We start from the raw sequence: 18,974 nt of genomic DNA on the forward strand, positions 1-18,974 counted from the left end.
ATATTTTGGTCAATTGGCCAAAAAAATGAGGTCAGAAATATTATTCTAAATTTCCACCCCAAAAAATTGTGATAAATAACACCCCACAAGAAAATAAAGAAAGGAAAACAGAAGATTTAAATAAATTTATGGAATTATTTTCTCAAGAAAAAATGCACGAGAACCGCAACTCAAGGATTCTTGTTTCTTACTCTTCTATTTAAATATAAATCATTAAAACTAAAAATATCTCATTCGCAAAAGTATATTTTATCTATAAATTGTGAAAAAGAAAAATCATCATTTGAAAATAATATTCTTGGTGTTCTTTTTTTAATAGTATAATATAAATCTCCGTCTCATCAACTTATTCACTTTTTTTCATTCTTTTTAAATCTATTAAATACAATTGAGAATAATTAAACTGGTACCTTAACTAAAACGTTGCCGCAAAGGCTGCTATTTCGGGATTATTCGTCACCACCTTGCCATATTGTTCCGGAAAATCCCGTCGGATTTGCTGAACAAAATTGAAGATGTAATCGCGGGTTTCTGCAAATAAAACAATGAAGCATCAACTAAAAATATCTGCACTAAAGAAAAATAATGTAGATATTGTTCATTCATCGCCTCAAACTCAAGAGGTAATCTCAAGATCACATTCAATAAAATCATTTTATTAATTGTTTGTGAAACGTGTTATTATTAAACAAATAATAAAAAGAAAAAAGGGGTGGCAAAGCGTTCCGGCTTTGCGAAGTGCTCGAACTCGTAAATTAAAGTACTTTCGCAGCATTTACCGTTTACCGGTTCTCAACCGATTTAAGCCGATATGTAAATCACTCGAAAATTACTTATCGGTTCATAACCGGTTGATTACCACCGGTTCACAATTGATGTGAACGAATTTAATCGTGCTATTCCAATGAAAAAGTGACAATGTTTTTTAGTACATTACTGTTCCCAAGTACTAAAAAAGACCACGCGTCTGTTCCTATACGTCATTTCAAGGAAAATAATGAGTAAAAAATATTAATGATGCTCGCCGACTTTTCACCACTGAGAATTCACGGAAAACTCATGGAAAACCTGCGAAAACTCGCGGTTGAGGCTAAAGTTGCCAACTCCCGGCCATCCAACTGCATCACGCCACCAAGCGGACATGACAGATTACTCCACACTGACTGAATGTCAGATGGCATTATGATTGGGTGAAAGCTTGTTCCAAAAAAAGAGCGCGACGATAAGTCCATATTGAATCCAGAGCATAAAGAAAATTATGATCTTGATAAAAATTAGTGCTATATCATATAAAATGAGTGCCCAAATTAAAGTTAAAATCACAATGATTAAATTTGAGTAGAAATTTTATAAGGAAATTAGATTCAGAGTGAAATCAGTAAGAGAAATAAAATTTGAGGTTAAATCCGACGGCGTCCCCAATGAATTCATGCAAAAGCAAGCAGAAAAACCTCCACCGGCGAGAAGTGTTGCAAATTTTTCAATGTGGGAACAACCAGATGATATTGGAAAAGAACTAGATATTAGAGGAAGCAATAAACTGGGAGCACAAAGTTATTTAGACCGGAAGGAAAATCTTGGTGACCAAGACCAGAGGAAGCCTTCAAACATTAAATAGAAGAACTCAAGAAGATCACAAAATAGGGAATATGACGGTGAAAAAAGATTAACGTGGAGCTTAGAATCAGTGCAAAGCATTTAGTCAGAGACGAGTAAATGATATAATGGAATAAAAAAAAAGAAAGAAGTGAGCATAAAAACTTCATGGAAAAGTATATCAAAAAAGAAAGAAGACATATTTTAATTCATTAAATAAATAAAAAGTGAGCATATAATAATTAAAAAAAACAGTGAACGTTAAAAAATAAAATAAAGTGATAAATGAAAAAAAAATTAAAATTTAAAGTGAGCGAACGAAATGGCTATATGGACCTAATTGAGTTCGACAGCCAAAACGTAAAACAAAAGAAGAAGAAGAAGAAAGCTTGTTCGGAGGGAAAATATTCGAATTCGGATTTCGGTTGAACTTTTCATGTCATGTTGTCATGACTATTTCGTGATTTTAAAACATGACGAGGACTGGAGAAAATATGAAGTTTTTGTGTAGAAAGAAGAACCTTACATCTTGTCAATCGTGATAAAAAAATGTAGAAAATACTATGAAAGTGAAAACATTAAATTAATCTTGTCGATTTCCCAACCGAAATTCGAATTCGAATATTCCCGCCGAGGAAGCAGCTTTCACCCCCGATCTAAATGCCATCTGACATTAATTGAAATAACATATGAGAACAAACTAAAAAGACCATGAGTCTTTTTAGTACTTGAGAACAGTAATGTGCTAAAAAAAACCATGCTCATTTTTTTATTGGAATAGCACCATAAATGACCATAAAACATTGCCCAAAATAACTAGAACTGATATAATTGAATTTCGAATTAAAATTAGTTATGGGTTATGAACTGGTTCATTACCGATTCAAAACCGATAGGAACCGGTTCAGTTTTATCGGAAATTCCAAAACCTTTCCAACGAGCCCAAACATAACTCCAATCGCCGGATAAAAGCGGTCTCTAGAACCTTTTTTAACTTTTGACCTTGAAAAACCGATATTAGGAATGATACAACGGTATTTTCACACATGGTCAATTGTCCGCCTGGGTAATCTCTAAAACATATCCAAAAATGACAAATCGCACGAAAAAAATACGTGGGTGGGGGGAAAATGAGGGCCATGTTAACGACCCTTTGGTCGACTTATGTGGGGATCCCCCTTAGGCCCCTGGTCGCTATCTCTAACCGTTTGGCCTCTATAGAGCTGGCGACAGCCGGACGGTGGTCTCCGGGCTCCGGGGGTAGAAGGTGGAAATTTGGGAGGGGTGAAAAAATCGAGGGATTATTATACTGCTCTCTCTGTGGAGTTCGAGCAGTAACGTGCTCATCTTCTTTCTAAGTACTCTCCCTTCGAACGTTCATGCCTTCGAATAATGTGAATTTCTTTTGATTTTTCTAAAAGATTTACACATTTCTATCAAATATTAGTCAGCTTATTATCAATTACGAGTTTCCTCCAAAAATAGAGCGCCTAGTGATTCGTTTTTATGCTTTTATAAGAAAAATTGAAAATGGACTCAAAGCTTCATTTTAATATTGAATTTTACGTGTGTTTTTTTTTCTATTTAAAATGATTTTTGGAAAAAAGTGACTAGGGGAAAGTACGCTCCCTTCGAACATTCATGCCTTCGAATAATATAAATTTTCTTTTAGTTTTCCTGTGAGACTTATACATTTCTATTAAATATTAGTTAGCTTATCATCAATTGATAATTCCGTGATAATTTAGTGTAAACCTCTTACGAAAAACAAATTAAATTCCCATTATTCGAAAGCATGAACGTTCGAAGGAAGAGCACTTTCCCCTAGTGTGAATGATAAAAAGTTAATTAAGGTTCATTATCGTCATCATAGTTTTTCTCAAGAAGGATACCATATTTGTGGGTGGTGGATAACTTGCAAAACCACCCATACCTTGCCTTCGAATTTAAGAATTTCATGCCTTCGAATGCTTATCTAGTAACACTACCGCCATTTGATTATTTGGTTATTCCACAACCTCACATTTTTGTATGTTTTACTTCACATTGCGCTATTTGCTTAAAAGTAGGATTATTCCATGTATCGTGAGGAAAATAGCAAATTTCGCAGCTTTACTTTCATTTCACCCCAATCGGAATGGTGATTGTGTGGTGTGTTGTTTTTCTGAGAGTCCGAAAATGATGGTCTGATGAAGATGTTTAAGTCTTCAAGTCGGTACATTGCTAGAGTTATTTCATTGCTCACCATGGTGATCATGCACGATCACAAAAAGACAAGACATTTGGTTGATATCATTTAGGAAACAATTTCCAATATTTTGTTTCTATTTCTTTTCGGAAACAAAATAACCTCAGTTTATTAACTTCAAAATGGCATAAAGTATCACCCTTTTTACAGTCGTATTTTAGAGTTGTCATATCGATATTATGGCTATTCCAACAATTTATTCCTATTGGAATAGCAGTATTTCAGAAAAATTGGAAAAGATTCTTTTTGTTAGCGTTTTTTACTGCAGTGATAGTTTCAGTGAGTGAAGTGAGTGTATTAGATCTCTGGCTAATCAATAATAGATCGTTTAGTGTTTCGATAGAAATATTTTCTGAGAAAATTCTAGATTCAAAGGCATGTACCGTCACATTTGAAGGCAAAAATTGTACCATGCCTTGGAGCAAATCGACGTAGTATTTTTATTTACCTCATTAAAAGAAACTAAGGGATTTTGAATGGTAATTGTGATAAGCATGGGGTCTCAATAAACTAGAGATTTTTTCAGTGTAATAAAAATTGGGATTCATTTTCGATTTTCCCAGAAAAAAATTCATCAAGTTTGAACTTCATATTTCTGGTCCAACCTAGAGTACTTTCCCCTAGTCAACAGGCCTGGAAATAATTAGGGGAAAGTGCTCTTCCTTCAAACGTTTATGCTTTCGAATAATGTGAATTTAATTTATTTTTCGTAAGAGATTTACACTAAATTATCACGGAATTATCAACAATTGATGGTAAGCTAACTAATATTTAATATTTTAAGTATACCCTTTTTCATTTTAATTTTACCCTTAAAAAGGTGTAAAATTAACATTAAAAATGTAGGTATATTTTTACACCTAAAAAGTGTTAAAATTATGAGGAAAAAACTTTTTTGGGTTTGGGTCTGGGCCCCATTTCAGTTTTTTTTCATAATCCAGTCAATTTTCTATTTAGGGGAAAATGCCCATACTTAATACCATCACTGAGAAAAAAAAGAGGGTGCGATTAACTTTTTTTCCTTGTAACTTTAACACTTTTTAGGTGTAAAAATATATCAACATTTTTTAATGTTAATTTTACACCTTTTTAAGTGTAAAATTTACATCAAAAAGGGTAACTTTAACCCCCAATACACTTAAAAAGCATAATATTTACACCGATTTCGGATAAATACTGCAGGGTAAAATTAACATTTCCGGAATGTTGTTTTAAATTTTTTCGGATTTCTCTCAATGATTGGAAGCTTCGTAATGACTAAATTTTTCCTATGTTTCTCAATAAACGTGACTTCGCAATAAATTTTAAAAACTGGCCACTTTCCCATAGTTTTTAAAATATGGTTGCGATGAGTCACATGTATATTGTGAAACTTAGAAAATTTAGTCATTACGAAGCTTTCCATGGTATCAATCATGAGCACTTTCCCTTAAATAAAGATGTCCACAATAATTCATAAAATATTTAAAAACAAATATTTTTTAAACTCACCATCACTGCTGTATTCCTTCTTCTGAAGCACTTGGAGGGCCACGAAGGCAATATGTTCCATAAGATCCACAAGAACCTGCTGACCCTGATGATAGGCCACATTAAGGCACTTGAAGACAGCCAGGTTCTCATCAAAGTCCGTCCTCAGTGGCAGATACTGCACAAAAACTGGTAGGACATCCTTAAGGGGCACCAATGAGCTATTGGCAATAATCAGACGCGCCAAGGCTCCACAGATATTGTCCAGAGTGTTGGAATCTTGTTCCTTGGCCACAGCTGCTGACAAAAGTTGCAGAATTTGCGGATAGAAATCATAGGCAAATTCTCCAGCGGCCAAAACGAGCTCCCCAAGACCAAAGACAGAATTATTTCGGATCTGATCATTTCTCTCCTGAGCCCCAGACATCAGGAGTGGCATCAAGGAAGCCATCCAGGTGTTTGTATGCTTCTGCAGACCCTCAAAACATTCTGCCAAAACACCAATGACATATGCCCTCTCCAGATCAGCCTCCTCCTTCCGTTTGGCCTTCTCCAGCTTCTCCAGCAAATGAGTGTATGCCCTTCCGAAATATGGAGCAAATTCTTCCGGACGCAGGGCTTTGCCGAAGCGCGGAACAATTTCTCCAGCCGTCTCAATGATGGCCTCATCGAATTCACTGTCACCCTCTTCATCATCATTTGACACCTCATCAAACTGACAAGCCACCTTGCCCAGCATCACATCCATCACACACTCAAAGATGGCATCCTTCTGATCATCCAGGCTGAATGTATCACCCTTCAGTTTGTCCAGCAACTCATTGAAAGCCTCTAGAGCTGCCATAACGACATTCCTTTCCTCATCCGTACGAATGATCTCGCTCAATTTGGGAATGAGAATCGTTACAGAAGTCCTCACAGCATCAGCATTTTTCATCTGATAGAAACTCACTGTAAACTGAGTGAGAGCTTCAACGGAGACACGACGAATATCATCTTGAGGGTAGTTGATGAGCTTATACACCTCTTCAAAAGCTGCTTGGAGGTAAGGACCAAAGGCCGCTCTGCACAGAAAAAAAAATTTGTAAAATTGTTCGTAAATGTTTGTGAAATCCTATGGCAGACTTGCGAAATGCTTGTGAATCGTAAAACCCACAAACAAGTTCGTAAAATTTTGTACTTTTTTTCACAAACATTGTTCGTAAAATTATCATTTAATGAACATTTTTTGTACTTTTACAAACATTTGTTCGTAAACACACAAAAAATGTTTGTAAAATTTTGTCATTTGTTTGTATTTGTTCGTAATTGTTTGCCAAACAAACAAAAATTTACGAACAAATACGAACAAATGACAAAATTTTACGAACATTTTTTTTTGTGTGTTTACGAACATTTACGAACAAATGTTTGTAAAAGTAAAATGCTCGTTAAGTGATCATGTTATAAAGAATTTTTGTGATAAAGTACAAAATTTTACGAACTTGTTTGTGGGTTATACGATTCACGAGCATTTCGTAAGTCTACCATAGGATTACACAAACATTTACGAACAATTTTACAAAATATTTTTTTCTGTGTGGTAAATTTATGAATAATTTTTTTTAAACCTCACAAAACTGGAAATTTTCTTTTTCTCGTAGTCTTTCAGAATGTAAGGTTAGATTTAAAAGTTGAGTTATTTTAGATTTTATTTTCATTCAAAAATCCAATGTTAAAAAAAACTCGAAAGGGCATATTATTGTTACACAAAGTTTCAACATTTTCCTATCTAAATATCCAGAAACCCCGTTCGAAAAGGAGAAATGATTTTTTGATTATGTTTACTAAAGACAATTTTTGCATAACCTTAAATTTTTGTTACGTCAAGTCTTATGGTGTCTACACATTGTTAGCAGTTTTCATCAAAAATTGCTCTTTTGAAGGAAATCGTCTGCAGTGTTGCAGGTAGAAACGTCAAAATTTTGTCAAAAATGCGATTTTTGACGAAAATTGCTCCCAATGTGTAGAGGCCTTTAAGGAGATCAAGGTAAATTGGTCTGCATTTCAATTATGTAGTTTATGTATTACACACAAAAATATGTAACTCTCGTTAATTAATTTTGAGGTTAGGGGAGAGATCCAGGACTTAGCCAACAAATGAAATTGTAAAAATAAATCATAGTTGGTAGTTCCCTTTTAGATTATAAAGTTTTATTTACGCAAAAATGTGTTTGTTATTCTTTTATAACATTCTTCAATTTTCTGTGTGCAGGAATTGTGAGGTTAAGTTTAGCCTAACCTCAAAATCTAAAGGAAATCTTGGTACAACCAAATATAATAAATTTACTATGAAGCAAGCTTTAATTATTGTTTTTTTTTAAGGCTTGTTTCTCTAAAACAAAAAAAAAACAGTAAATAAATCAACAGTAAAAATTTTTCAAATTAAAAATTGGTAATTTTTCGTATTGACGACACTAAATAGAAATACTAAAACATTTAATAATCCAATTGGGTTTCATAACTTGATTTTCGCTAATAAATCATTTGAAACTTAAGATGTAATAATCTTTATTATAAAAATTAAAAGATTTCAAAGAATTCAAAAATATTTTTAAAAAAATACATATATATTTAGAGTTACTCAAATTCCTTCAAAAAGGGCTAATTTTTAAAAATAAATGCGGCTCATCTGAATTTTTATAACTTGTCCTATTTGAATTTTTAATATCATTAAATATTTAATATTTTAAAATTTTTAATTTAATATTTTAAATATCTTTAAATATTTAATATTTTTTAATAGCTGTGCCGACCAAGATCCTGAACGTCAAAATCCCAAACGCCAAAATCCCGAAAGCCAAAAGCCGAAATTCGGCAAGCCAAAATCACGTAAGGATAAAATTATAGAAAGAATAATATGTGTGGAATAATTTCTCAAAACACAGAAGATTTTTCTTTACCTCCAGCAAACGCGGCTACAATCATGAGAGAACCTACATATGTAACTTTTAAGAATTCTGGATTTTAGACTTTACGGGATTCTAGAGTTCCAGATTTTTACTTTCGGGATTTTTGGCGTTCAAGGTTTTGGATTTTGGGATTTTGGTTTTCAAGATTTTGTTGTTCGAAATTTTGGCTTTTGGGATTTTAGCTTTCGAGATTTTGGCTTTTCGAGATTTTAGCTTTTACTGGACTCCGAAATTTCGAATTTTGACATTCGAAATTTTGGCTTTCGAGATTTTGACGTTCGAGGTTTTGGCTTTCCGGATTTTGACGTTCGAGGTTTTGGTTTTTGAGATTTTAGTTTTCGGGAATATGGCGTTCGAGATCTTGGCTTTTAGAATTTTTGCTTTCGCGATTTTGGCTTTTCGGAATTTTAGCCTTTACTGGACTCCGAAGTTTCGAATTTTGACATTCGAAATTTTGGCTTTCGAGATTTTGACGTTTGAGGTTTTAGCTTTCGGAATTTCAACGTTCAATATTTTGGTTTTTGAGATTTTAGTTTTCGGGAATATGGCGTTCGAGATTTTGGTTTTTAGTATTTAACTTTCGCGATTTTGGCTTTTCGGAATTTTCGACCTTACTGGACTCCGAAGTTCCAAATTTTGACTTTAGAGATTTTAGCTTTCGATATTTTGACGTTCGAAGTTTTGACTTTCGTAATTTTAGCGTTCAAGATTTTGGTTTTTTGGGATTTTAGTTTTCGGGAATATGGCGTTGGAGATTTTGACTTTTAGTATTTTAGCTTTCGCGATTTTGGCTTTTCGGAATTTTAGCCTTTACTTGAATCCGAAGTTCCGAATTTTGACTTTCGAGATTTTGACGTTCGAGGTTTTGGCTTTGCGAATTTTGACGTTCGAGGTTTTAGCTTTTGGAATTTTAGCGTTCAAGTTTTTGGTTTTTGGGTATTTTAGTTTTCGGGAATATGCCGTTCGAGATTTTGGCTTTTAGTATTTTAACTTTCGCGATTTTGGCTTTTCGGGATTTTAGCCTTTACGGAATTCTAAAGTTCCGGATTTTGACTTTCTGGATTTTTGTTTTTAATATTTTGGTTAATTAATTAAAGTAAGAATAACAAATATTTTGTATTTAAAATTTAAATGTTAAGTGTCTCAAAGAACTTTAGACAGAACGGAAAATTTAAGAGTTATGGCCGCCATTTCAAATAATCCTTAGTTTTTAAATAAAGTCCAAAATAATGTTATGTTCCTATACCTCTTAACTGAAAGCTACATTTTTATGAGGTTATCTTAAAGGAAAAATTAATAATAATAATGAAACTCACCCAGAGTGAAGAGCGAGCTCTCTTAGAGCTATAATTGCCTCCTCCTTCTCATCCATGAATGCATTTTCAACTGCAATGGCTACATCATCATCATCCTCCTCATTATCTGACGTCTCAATATCGATATCATCATCCTTCTCCTCAATCTCATTCTCAACATTGTAAATATCTCCATTTTCTTCGTCATCATCATCAAAATCTGGCACTAATCCCTCTGTACTCTTGACACTCTCAATCATAGCTGTGATAATTTGTGGAAGAGCCTGAGCCACATCCTGATTCAGAACTTCAGCCAGGGAAGCAAATAAATTGTAGCAAGCCCTCTTGAGATCTGGCTCTTTGCAATCTTCAAGCAGAGCCAGACCAAAGTTCATGGCATCTGACGACAGTGGCAAGAAATTTTCCTTGCCAATTGTGCGTGCAAGTGCAGCCAATGTATCAATGGCTTGAGGTCTAAGAGCCTTTATATCTTCATCGTCTGTTTTGACCAAATAGGGCTTGAGAATCTGAATGATTTGCTGGAAATACGGCAACATTTCGGATTTAGCAGCTGTTGCAGCTGCAGAAATGGCACTCAGAGAAAGTTCCCTGAGATGAACCGAATAGCTAGGATTGAGGGATTCAAACAGACGCTCCATGAGCAATGGAAGATGTGGCACAATGGCATCCTCGAGATTCTCACAGAATGTCTCAAGGGCATAAAACATTCTATCAATGTGTTGAGGTTCCTTCCCCTCAACTCTCAACTGTGCACAGAGTTGATGCAGAAATTCAAACAGAATGGGCAAAATCTCATCGCCGTACTTGCTAATTTCCGGCTGAAGATGCTCAGCAAATTGCCCAAGAGCAAATAGAGCTGCATTCCTCACCAATGGATTCCCATCTGTGATACCCTGCTTGACACAGCCTAAAAGGGGTGGCAAGTATTTGTTACAAATTGTCTCTGCACATCCCTCAGCAATCACTGCAATACAGAGATAAGCTGCCTTCTTGGGCAATGGTTCACTTCCAGCCAAAGCTGGCTCAAGGAGAGCCAACAGAGGAGGAATCAATTTCTCTGCTGGCACATTCAATGCTAATATATCCATTGTTTGTGTAGCACATGTCATGGGACTAGATAATTCTGTTGATCCCACAAAATACTCCTCTTCATCATCTTCACCAGCTGGCGTAGAAGCCATCAAATGGAATAGAACCTGAATGATGGGCTCAATCATCTTCATCTTAATCACTGCCTTCTTCTTCAGCCTCACAATCATACCCAGGAATGTTATACCCTGCACACGGACACTCTCATCCAATGGCTGACTGCTGGCCACCATCAGAGAGTAGTCCAGCAGCAGTTTTAAGTGGGCACTCAAAACACTGGGCATAGACTCAGCAATATTCTCAAGAATCTCAAAAGCTCTGACAAACTGAAAGGGAAAGGGATGCAATTCATGGATATCGATACATTCAGAAGATTCAAAAGCTTTAAGGAGTTATGTGGTATAAATCTATGTAAATAAGATTCTCTCTAGATCGATCAATATTTCTATTTTATTTTTCCTGATTGATTTATACACTAAGCCAAATCCAATAATGTTGATTTTACCCCTGATAATGATCCGATGTGGTGTAAATTTTACCTTTTATGTGTAGTAGGGATTATAGTAACCCTTATAAAAAAATACCCCCAATAAATTGCCTAAGTAGCACCGAAGTATGTTCATATATTTTTACATCTAAAAAGTGCAATAGTTACACTGAGAAAAAAAAACGGGGGTTCGATTAACTTTGTTTCCTCATAACCTTAACACTTTTTAGGTGTAAAAATATATCAACATTTTTTAATGTTAATTTTACACCTTTCGAGGGTAAAATCAACATGAAAAAAGGGTAACTTTAACCCATAATACACCTAAAAAGGGTAATATTTACACCGATTTCGAATCAATACTGCAGGGTAAAATAAACATTTCCAGAATGTTATTTTGACTTTTTCGGATTACTCTCAGTGTATGATAAAAAAAAGTTAACTTTACTTTTATCCCTTTTAAAATTTAATTAAAAAATTCTTTTTAAAATTCAGAATAAGTCAGGGGTAGAATTAGACAGTAATGTGTCATAATTTGCCTTATAAATAATATTCATCAGACTACTATTTCAAGTAATTGACTCTGTTCCTACACATAAGGCAAAGAAAAATTTAATTTGCTGACTAATTCTGCCTCAGTCTGCCCTACCATAATTTCGCTTCTTTTTGGTTTAAAACAGGCTGCATGGCTAAATTTCTGATTCAGACATTTCTCTGAATTGTAATAGTAACCAATTAATATTTTTGTCTAGTCACACCTGTAAATTAGGTGTATAATAAAGCCAGAGCTATTTCAGAATGAAATAGATTGGATAGGTATAGGGTAAGTGTGCCAAATTCCGGCAAGCTTGCAATTCCGGCCACCTTTTTTGTTCCTCGGATTTTCATGAATTTTTAGTTTTTACATACTCTAGAGATTATACAATGCAAAAGAATAACAAAAAATGTAGCTTCGACAAACGAGATGACGTGAAAAAGATATTGGAAGAATTCCCGAAGGGCAAGGAACTATGAGAATGAAGGTGGCCGAAATAGGGCACCAAAGCTATGTCTATATTTTTATTCATTTTAAAATGTATTAAGAATGATTTTAGAGTAAATAAAGACGGTAAACTCTTTACAAGGTTCCAAGCAACACTCTTTCAGAAGAAAGAATAAAAAAAAATAAATTTTAATTTAAAATATTACATTTCAAACTTGAGACTTTGACGCTTGCATGCAACTATGCCGAAATTTGGCACACTTACCCTAGTAACTTTTGAGGTAATCTTGTTGTGACCTCATCACAACCCCTCTTTTACCTGACTTTTGCTCAGCCTGTTCCAGATTCTAATACATTGTTCCATTTGCCATATTTCCTATATTCCCCCAATTTATCATACATTTCCGACTTTTCCATTCTGCTATTTAAGCTAAGACCTAAATATTGTAATCGTTAGTATTTAGTCGTCAGTAGCGGTCGAAGTCGGATGCCGAGTCGTGTGTAATAATTTGTAAAATAAAGTCGGACAGATAGAACTTGCAATGTTATAAAAAATTGCAGAGTTCTTGAACCTTTACAAAATTTTAAAGATACCTCAATGTACCTCATTTTAATGTACCCCAAAAGTAGGTACTCTCGCATCATTTACCGTTTACCGGTTCTCAACCGATTTGAACCGATTCATAAATCACTCAAAAGATCCTCCAAAATAGCTTAAGGTAAAAAAAATCGATTTACAAGGAAAAACTACTTATTACTTCATTCCCGGTTCATAATCGATTGGAACCGGTTTAGACTCCCCGGGAATTCTTAGACTCTGTGCAGTCTTTTTAACCTTTTTTGACCTTGAAAAACCTTGAATGATTTAAGGGGATTTTCGCATATGGACGAAATTAATTTAAAGAATCGCACGACGAGTTTTAGAGCAATCCCAAAAAAAAACATTTCTTATATAGGTTCTTAAAAAAAAAGCGGTTCCTACCGACCTAGGGGGAGGGTAGTTCACAAAGATTTCAAGTTATTAAATGTTATTTCAAAAGTGTTCTATCCCGATAAGAAATATATATATTTAAATCGCGATAAGTAAACTTAAAAGCAAGTTCAATAATTAGCTCTGGCTGATACAAACAATTGAAAAATGCTCCCGAATTATACAATAATTTTTTATCATGTGGCACCCAAGTATAGAGCTTTTAAACGTTTCAAAGCTTTTTGAAATAGCGAAATACGATCGAATTATTGTTGTCCAATATCGTAACAATCTATTCAATTTTTATCCACAAATTTTCTTCCACTAGGATACTCACAATATTACCATCAATGTTAGAGGCCGTTTAAAATGGAGTCCACGTTTCGAAGAAAAAATCCCTTTTGCAATTTTCCAAAACATCTTTTAATCATTCTAAAGAGCAAGAACGTAATCCAAATAAACGCCCAAAATATTTTTCTGTGGAAGTCCATCACTTCAACCTTTCCAAAATTCGCCTAACATTAAATGCTACAAATAGGGTAAATGTCCTAATTCAAAACCATTTCCAGACGCTTTAACTTTGACAGAAGATTCAACACATAAAGTTCATATTTTTTTTTCTTAAGAGAATTACATAAATTTACTCCTTGACTCTTCTAGAATGTTACTGTTTAGTGAAAATTCTTTAGATATAATTTGAAAACTTCTTAAATACAAGAAAAATACACGAGTGTAAAATGCTCCTATTGGAAACAAATTGATCCAAATGGAGAAAAGGGAAAGTTTCTAATTGGAGACAAACAGTGTAAATGAAACCGCAACGAAAGGCTTCCAAAACCCTGTTGAGTTGCTCTTGAGTGCAGGATTTGTTCTTATTCTTGGTCTTTTCTCCTTTCCCATCTAAAACAATAAGAAAATCTCTCCAAAAAATTATATTTCTGGTGTTTCCTAATGAAGCATTTGCAAACACATCAGAAAAACCCTTTATGTTCACGAAATAGGTAATTATTTCATTTGAAAACTTCACGTTACCGTTAACAATATAGATTAACACTTAATTTCACATAATTCTGGCAAAAATATTACACAAATGTAAGAAAAAACGAATAAAGAACAATCAAACTAATTGTGTTTTTCATTAGAAAACATGGTTGATGGATGAAAAATTCGATGGTGAAAAGATACACTTTTAATTTTTCTGAGAAATTTATAAATTAAATGAATTGATTTTCGCTTTATTTGGAGTAAAATTAACTATATAGGGGAGACTGGGGCACATGTAACCATTTTCGATAGATGCGAATTTGAGGTGATTTTCCAAGGACACCGTGATTTTTTGGAAAATCTTTCTTAGCTCATGTTTTACCCTTGGGTATAGGCAATTCGTCGAGGGTAATGCGATGCTGGAAAACAATTGAGTTTTCCATAAAAATAAAATTTGTGTCACTGTGCATTTTTCTCTTTTCACAAAATACCTGGGGTAGAAGTAACCACTTTCTGGGGAGGATGTAAACACCCTTTTTTCCACCCTTGAAATTAACTTTGCACCACTTTCGATTATTTTAATTACTTAAGAGATATATAAAAACTGTATATTTTTCAAAAAATCACTACACTTTTCACAAAGAATAATTAAAATAGCAAAAAAACTAAAAGCATGCATATCAAAGACATTTTTCAATGGATTTTTCCCATATTTTGACATCATGTGACTTTTTATTGAACACAGCGCCACCAATTTTTTTCGTAATCTATGAATTATAGATATTTCGCATGAAGGTCAATTTCCCGCTCTTTTACCTACTCATTTTGTGAAATTGAAATTGCCTGATTACATCTACCCCAAATGCTGTTTTCTGACCAATTATTAATTCTTTTGAAATAATGAGAATCTCAATTTGTCTAGTAAATGCATAAATATAATCCTAAAAGATGTAGGAATGAACTGTTATTGCTACATTTCGATTATTTTACACAGTTTTTAATTTCCAGCTGGAAATCCAAATGACCAAAATAATCGAAATATCAACATTTTCAGGAAAAATGATTTTTATTTTTAAAGTATTAGGATTTTATTGACCAATTCATCTGTGGACATACATCCCCATGGTATCTATGAATGCTTATGGGTTTTATCCTCTGGAGTCTTAAAATTAATGAAAAAAATCACAGTGTTTACAACTACCCCAGTTTACTACTGCCCCAGTTCCCCCTAATGAAACTGAAGTATAGAAAATACATAAATAAAAATTTAATACTGCATTTATCATGGGAAAAATTGATGTCTCCATTTGGAGTAGCGAAAAGTTTCCATTTGGAACAGGTTTTGAATTAGCTTAATTTACCCTAGTTCTCAGATATTTTTAAGTTATTAAATGTTGTTTCAAAAGTGTTCTATCCCGATAAGAAAAATATATAATTAAATCGCGATAAGTAAACTTAAAAGCAAGTTCAATAATTAGCTCTGGCTGATAGTAAAAACTATTGAAAAATATTTTTTTCCGAATCACAGAATGATTTTTTATCATATTTAAAATTGGAAGGGAGGGGTGGGGGGAATTAGGGGCATGTTAACGATCCTTGCGTCAACTTATGGGGGTTCCCCCGAAGGTCCCAAGTCTCTATCTCTAACCGTTTGGCCTCTAGAGCTGGGGCGACAGCCGGACGGACAGACCGACAAACAGCGTGACGACTTTTCTCAGAAATAGTCTGAAATGTGAAGATTTGTTGAGAAAAGTGGTCTCCGCAGCGTGGAAGGTGGAAATTTGAGGGGGTGACAAAATTGAGGGATTATATATACTACTCTCTCCGTAGAGTTCGAGCAGTAAAATAATAACTGTCTTAACCCATTCAGTCAATGTACTAGAAATACTTGAGATAGAATGTTCATATAATATTTTGGAAATATATTTTTTCAGATTAATATTTTTTTGTCTATTATGGGGGCGTGTGGAGCCGTCCTAAAAATCCTAAATCACAGCGAACAGACTGGGCTTTTCAACATGGTCATTGCTTTTTTACACGTGAAAAAAAGAATCAAAAAATTGCGGCACCAAACCAATTTTTGCAATAATTTGATATTTTTTACGCCTTATGAGACAATATTCTTTAAAAAGAAAATGACATACCTACACCTTTTTGTTCCACATTATAGAAATATCAAGGATAATATGGAAATGTCTCTAATGTCAAGGATACTTGACATTAGAGTAACGTAAGACACTATAATCTTTCGAATACACGCAAAAAGTAAACATGAATGGTGTAGGTAAGCTACGGGATACCCCTTAACGACCTGCATGAAAAAGTCCTACGAACTTTTGCAATCATTAAATAAATTGGTTCAAATCAGTTGTGAACCGTTAATGCACCGGGTATGAACCGATAATTTATTTTTTGGTAAAATGAATTCTTTTACTCTTAAAACTATTTTACGGGATCTTTTACGTGATTTATGAATCGGTTGAGAAACCTGAAAACAGAATTACACATTTAGAATCTCGCATATCGTAAACAAATCTGCTTTATCATTGATTTTATTGCCTGCTTCCAATTCAAAATTCTACAAGAGCATCAATATGAATAGAGGAGACCTTTTCTATGGCTATTAATTCCATTTCTAATTCTTATCTGCCTTGCCTGAGTTATAAATAGGTGAAATTATTGAGCATCACACCCAATTTGTAAAATATAACCAATTGAAGAAGTTTGATTTTCACAACAAATTTTCTCCCAATTGCTGGAGAAATAAATTTCAGACCGAATAACATGAATAACAGCACCAATTAAAGCCGTAATTAAAAATTTCATTGTTCAACTAATTGATTTAGCACACACACAGCCTTCAATGGAGATTGAGAATTACGATAAAATATTTCTTCTGACACTTATGAGAAGATCAAAAATATTCTCGGACTCACCTGATCCGGATCCGACTGGAAAGCATGAAGAGCTTTTGTGATATTGGGCACAAGATTCTGGTAGACATTTTTCGATTGACCATTCTCAAGGGAGCACGACACAAGATTCCCCAGAGCCACGAGGATATTGAAGATAACGGGACTTGCCAGCGTGCCAGAACTCTCATTTGCAGCCAAAGCGGCTGAAAACATGCCACTGATGGCTTCAAGATGAGGTACAAATTGATCTGGAGCCACGTCCGTCAATACATTCAGTGTATTGGCACCGATTTCACTGAGATTCGCATCATTGGCTGAGCAATTGTCATAGATAAACTTCAGGACATCATTCATCCATGGATCCTGCTTGGCGAACTCATGGCGAACAATCACCCCGATAAACTGCACAATGGAATTCCTCACGGCACGTTCAGGTTCCATGACAACGCGCCCTAGGATGCCCTTTTTGATCCTAAATTCGACAGGCTCGAATGAATGAAAGGGATTTTACGCGCAGGGACACAAAAGAGGAAGAAAAAAAACCTACATCTCTCTCGTTTCCTGAGGCAACACCTGCCAATTTCTCAGCTTTGCCAGGCGTTTCCTCAGCAATACAGCTGAATACTGACGAACCTGGGGATTGGCCGATGACACAATAAGATCACAGAACGCTGGAACAGTTTCCGGACGCTTAAAAGCTTCCTGAAGATCATGAGTTGCCTGAAAATTCAACAAGAAAAAAAAAACCATGCCAATTTACATGCATTCCCACAACTCCAATTTGCACCCATACTACACTCCCGCCCGGTATAATTGCCCACCGAACTGGGAACCTTCTGACCAATGCGTGGCATGTGAGAGAGCAAGAGAAACAGGTCAGAAGAGGAGTGAGAAACGAACGGAAGTTCATGATTTTATTTTTTTTCAGCGCACAAGTGTGTGGATTTTTCAGCAGCTGTCTAAAAATAGATCATGGAATGTCTGATGATTGTGGTATTGTGATAGAGAGACCCCGAAAAAGGTACAGAGAGTAGCATTATTCACGGCTAAAAGATTCGCATTGTTCGGCCAAATGATGCTACATTTGGGCAGAAAAAAATCGCCCACTATGGCGACCGGCACGCGATATCGCAGAAAACCTGCAATTATCAACAATTTCAAGGTGCATTTCACCACATCTCAGCCCCAATTTGTTTCCAATGGGATCCAATTGAGGTGGTCTTGTAGGAAATTTGCAAAAAACGTGGGTGGAAGTGGGTATAAATGCGAAAACTCCCCTTCCGGACACGTGTTTCATGTGGTACGGGGACAAATTTGTCTCGGAAAAATGCACAAAAATTACCTTTTTCATGACATCATTGTCTCCACTAAGAAGATTTAGCACTAATTGCTCCATTTTTACAGTTTTTCAGGAATTCACGAGACTTTTCACTGGGTTTTCTTGCTAAAAATCACGGAGCACCTCCAGCGTCTGGCACGAGAAAACGACTTATGAGCCCTAACCTCACTTTCTTGGAAAATCCAGAGTGAAACGCCATAAGAATATCGAGCGGTCTGTAGCTGTACTAAAAACCTAAAGAAAAAATAAGGTCATTGAATCTGTGTGGTGTTTATCCTGAAATTTATTAAATCCCAGTTATAGAAAATTGTAAGAGTTTTGACGGCAATTACTTTTAGGAATAACTTTAAGGATAGCAATAATGTCCAGTGAAGGTCAGTCTGGTAGCAAAACACCAGCAAATTCATCCAAAGACGTGAGTTTATGACAGCTGTGAAAGTTGGGTCAGGGAAAATACAGATTCCTTATTTCCAGTACGTGGCTCAATTGATCAGTCCATACAGCTCTTCGGATACTCAAGATTTAGATTCATCCCGCCGACAGGCGTATGCTCGCGTGAAGTTCCTGCTGTACGTGGAAATTGGAGAAGATAGCCTCCAGCTGGAGAACCACATGAAGAGACTGCAC

General features: G+C 35.0%; 1 protein-coding gene across 1 annotated transcript; it reads right to left on the bottom strand.

Moving 5' to 3' along the window:
- Nucleotides 1–228: 228 nt before the first annotated feature.
- LOC129801890 (importin-4-like) lies at nucleotides 229–18,539 on the bottom strand. The gene is made up of 6 exons (XM_055847324.1): nucleotides 18,351–18,539; nucleotides 17,556–17,728; nucleotides 17,030–17,480; nucleotides 9,582–10,996; nucleotides 5,336–6,378; nucleotides 229–531 (listed from the first exon to the last, which is right to left on the bottom strand). Exons 1-6 carry the CDS (start codon nucleotides 18,402–18,404, stop codon nucleotides 416–418), a joined length of 3,252 nt encoding a protein of 1,083 aa, XP_055703299.1. The 5' UTR covers nucleotides 18,405–18,539; the 3' UTR covers nucleotides 229–415.
- Nucleotides 18,540–18,974: the final 435 nt, after the last annotated feature.

The sequence above is a fragment of the Phlebotomus papatasi genome, chromosome 2 (assembly GCF_024763615.1).
Source record: "Phlebotomus papatasi isolate M1 chromosome 2, Ppap_2.1, whole genome shotgun sequence".
Classification (NCBI taxonomy): domain Eukaryota; kingdom Metazoa; phylum Arthropoda; class Insecta; order Diptera; family Psychodidae; genus Phlebotomus; species Phlebotomus papatasi.

Excerpts from the sequence above, each read along its gene's own strand:
- LOC129801890 (XM_055847324.1), bottom strand. The coding sequence starts at position 18,404 with ATGGAGCAATTAGTGCTAAATCTTCTTAGTGGAGACAATGATGTCATG. Across the intron at positions 10,997-17,029 it reads TCCAGTCGGATCCGGATCAG|TTTGTCAGAGCTTTTGAGAT; the intron begins GTGAGTCCGAGA and ends TTTCCCTTTCAG. Across the intron at positions 532-5,335 it reads GAAGGAATACAGCAGTGATG|AAACCCGCGATTACATCTTC; the intron begins GTGAGTTTAAAA and ends TTTTATTTGCAG.